The sequence below is a fragment of the Limulus polyphemus genome, unplaced genomic scaffold (genome assembly GCF_000517525.1).
Source record: "Limulus polyphemus unplaced genomic scaffold, Limulus_polyphemus-2.1.2 Scaffold4711, whole genome shotgun sequence".
In the NCBI taxonomy this organism is placed as follows: Eukaryota; Metazoa; Arthropoda; class Merostomata; order Xiphosura; family Limulidae; genus Limulus; species Limulus polyphemus.
Genome location: NW_013670321.1, coordinates 60,723 through 64,413, shown reverse-complemented (window position 1 = coordinate 64,413; position 3,691 = coordinate 60,723). Strand labels below are relative to the sequence as shown.

The 3,691-nt window shown below is 33.2% G+C and overlaps 1 protein-coding gene across 3 annotated transcripts in view; it reads right to left on the bottom strand.

Moving 5' to 3' along the window:
• The window catches only part of LOC106471578 (cardiolipin synthase (CMP-forming)-like), a 29,790-nt gene that overhangs the window by 3,183 nt on the left and 22,916 nt on the right, over positions 1-3,691 (bottom strand). For all 3 annotated transcript variants that reach the window (XM_022400193.1, XM_013932183.2, XM_022400194.1), the window contains exon 5: positions 2,182-2,250. In XM_022400193.1, coding sequence (XP_022255901.1) covers positions 2,182-2,250 — 69 coding nt within the window. The remainder of the gene's footprint in view (positions 1-2,181; positions 2,251-3,691) is intronic.

Below are 3,691 nucleotides of genomic sequence, written 5' to 3'. Positions count from 1 at the left end.
AGGTTTTGAGGTCGGAAGTGGTTTTTGTCTAGGAATGAGCCATTGTTTTTAGCATTTAATATTCACATAGAGAATCCATTTTTCATCACTGGTGACAATTCTGTTCAAAAATGGTTCAGATGCATTACACACCAGAAGAGACGAAGCAACGTTCACACGTTGGAAATAATGATCATCTGAGAGTTCGTGGAGCACCCAAACACCTTCTTTATGGAGTTTTCCCATATTCTTTAGAAACATATTGTTTCATGAGAGACATGCAATTTCACGAGTGTGTTACACTGGGTTAGACTCAACAAGCATCTTCGGAGCATCAATTCCAACATGTCGGCCCCTGCCATCACAGTTTTTAAGACTAAAGCCACCTAAACAAAATTTGCTGAACCATCATTGATACTTACAAACATTCAAAACATTTCCATAAACTTCTTTGATATTCATTGTGGCTACAAAGGCATTGTTTCCCTTCTTGTATTCAAACAACATTACATGCCGAATGTGTGTCTTGTCGTGTACCATCACTATAAGGGATTAGAGTATACTAAACTTTACACATTACATAGGCTACACTAACGTGATGTTTAAGCATTTCGTTTAACTATTATATGTGATGCACGTTTTTTGGAGGTGGTTAATGAAAGTGTTCCCAAACGCGACATTAATTTCTTGACGACCTAATATTTTCACCCCAGTTGTTCATATTCTGGTAGGTTTGGAGTTTGTGCCCCACAGATATTGGACATTCTGCAACCATGATATTGTCACTGTCAGATTTCTGAAGGCTTTAGTTTACCTTGAGTTACTATTAACACTTGTTTAACCAACATTTACTGATCACACACAGAGATTTAACCAACATTTACAGAATACACATAGAGATTTAACCAACATTTACAGATAACACACAAAGATTTAACCAACATTCATTGATCACACATAGAGATTTAACCAACATTCATTGATCACACATAGAGATTTAACCAACATTTAATGATCACACATAGAGATTTAACCAACATTCATTGATCACACATAGAGATTTAACCAACATTTACTGATCACACATAGAGATTTAACCAACATTCATTGATCACACATAGAGATTTAACCAACATTCATTGATCACACACAAAGATTTAACCAACATTCATTGATCACACACAAAGATTTGACCAACATTTACTGATCACACATAGAGATTTAACCAACATTTACAGAATACACATAGACATTTAACCAACATTTACAGACAACACACAAGGATTTAACCAACATTCATGGATCACACTTAGAGATTTAACCAACATTTACTGATCACACATAGAGATTTAACCAACATTTACTGATCACACATAGAGATTTAACCAACATTCATTGATCACACATAGACTTAACCAACATTTACAGATAACACACAAAGATTTAACCAACATTCATTGATCATACATAGAGATTTAACCAACATTTACAGATAACATACAAAGATTTAACCAACATTCATTGATCACACATAGAGACTTAACCAACATTTAATGATCACACATAGAGATTTAACAAACATTTACTGATCACACGCACAGAGATTTAACCAACATTTAATGATCACAGATAGGGATTTACCCAACATTTTATGATCACACATACAGATTTAACCAACATTCATTGATCAGACATAAACTTAACAAACATATAATGATCACACATAGATTTAACCAACATTCACTGATCACACATAGAGACTTAACCAACATTTAATGATCACACATAGAGATTTAACCAACATTTACTGATCACACACACAGACATTTAACCAACATTTACTGATCACACACAGAGATTTAACCAACATTTAATGATCACAGATAGGGATTTACCCAACATTTTATGATCACACATACAGATTTAACCAACATTCATTGATAACACATAAACTTAACCAACATTCACTGATCACACATATATATTTAACCAACATTTACATATTCAGTAACTTAAAGAAGTGTTCATAAATTATTATAATAATAATAACAAACACAGAAAACCTGGAAATCCTATCTAAACATGACAAGCATACGTATTTCAATCACATTTCCTGTTGTTTTTTTACTCAAGATAAATACGCTGATCAATCTACCTCTCTGTTTATTATTATTGTATTTTTTCTTTTAAAACTGAACTTACTTTACTAATGAATGTGGGAGAAAGCTTGGCTGTAGGCAAAGTCACATCAAAGTATCGAGAGAGAGTCCTCTGTGGCAAGTAAATAATAATCACAAAAAAAAATAGTTACTAAAAAATAAACTACATTTAATTATTATTTTTAAAGTACTGTAGAAATGCCTATTTTTTGCAGTTACTCTATTTATGTGACACTAAATATATTTGGTATTTTTGACCCAAACAGCACCTTATGTAACACATTGGCTAAATGGCTAAGCCTTGGAACCTAAGAATCAGGAATTCCCCTTCCTAACTAAAAACTGCTCATCACAACACTCTGGTTTGCAGAATTAATACTTGATTAAGGAAGAACATTATGCTAATGTAATATTAAGTAGGCAAACAAGCAAAATGAAGAGATATATTTATGGTGGAGCATACTACATTACATGAAGAAGACAGAACAATGACTTGTCGAAAATGTAGTATATAAATCACTTCAATGTGCTCATAACTTGTTGTTTGCCTAGTAATAAGAGAATGAATACTTTTTAACATCAAAAATGTATGTAGAATTATACACAGACTTTTCTCTATGTTAAAATATATATACTTAGTATTTTAACGTACAGAAAAGTCTGTGTATAATTCTACATATTAATTTACCTACATTATGAGTCTTAAACAACAATTATCAGAAATGTATGTTAAGAGAGCAACAGAATGAATACCTTTGACATGAAATGCAAGTTAACTGAACAATAGAATGAATACTTTTGACATAAGAAATGCATGTTAACTAACAACAGAATGAATACCTTTGACATGAAATGCATGTTAACTGAACAACAGAATGAATACTTTTGACATAACAAATGCAAGTTAACTGAACAACAGAATGAATACTATTGACATAAGAAATGCAAGTTAACTGAACAACAGAATGAACACTTTTAACATAACTTGCATTAACTAAAGAACACAAGAAGTGTATGGTAAAGGAACCTCAGAAAGTTAACACTTTCTTAAATGGAAAATGTATTTCCAAAACATACTTACCTCCTCTAATGCTACAGCTATTTCTCGACTGCCAAGGTTTCTTTCTTTGCCTGTCTAAGTATTGATCTGATTTTTTCTCACTTGCTCATCTTTTATACCCCACTTAATTGCCCTTGGCGATATCTGTCATGGGACACTCTCCACCTGTGTCAATGTGTCCTCTATCCTGGTACTGTATATAAGCACCTCATTCAGATAATGTTACTTTTTTTCAAGATTGACTCACTCTGCAGTCTCTAACACCTGCATTATACATACAGAAAGTGTCTTCATACATCATGGGTGTGTCAATAGAAGATTTGCACCCAAGTTGGGGCACCGCAGTACATTCAGAACAGGTATGCTCTTCATCCAGAACTTAACTCATATACTGTGGGTGGAACTTTACATGATTTATCATCACTATTGGCCAGGCCCCAATTAGATAGCTGAGGTTCCACTGCTTGGGTTGGAATTATAGGGCCATGGTCCC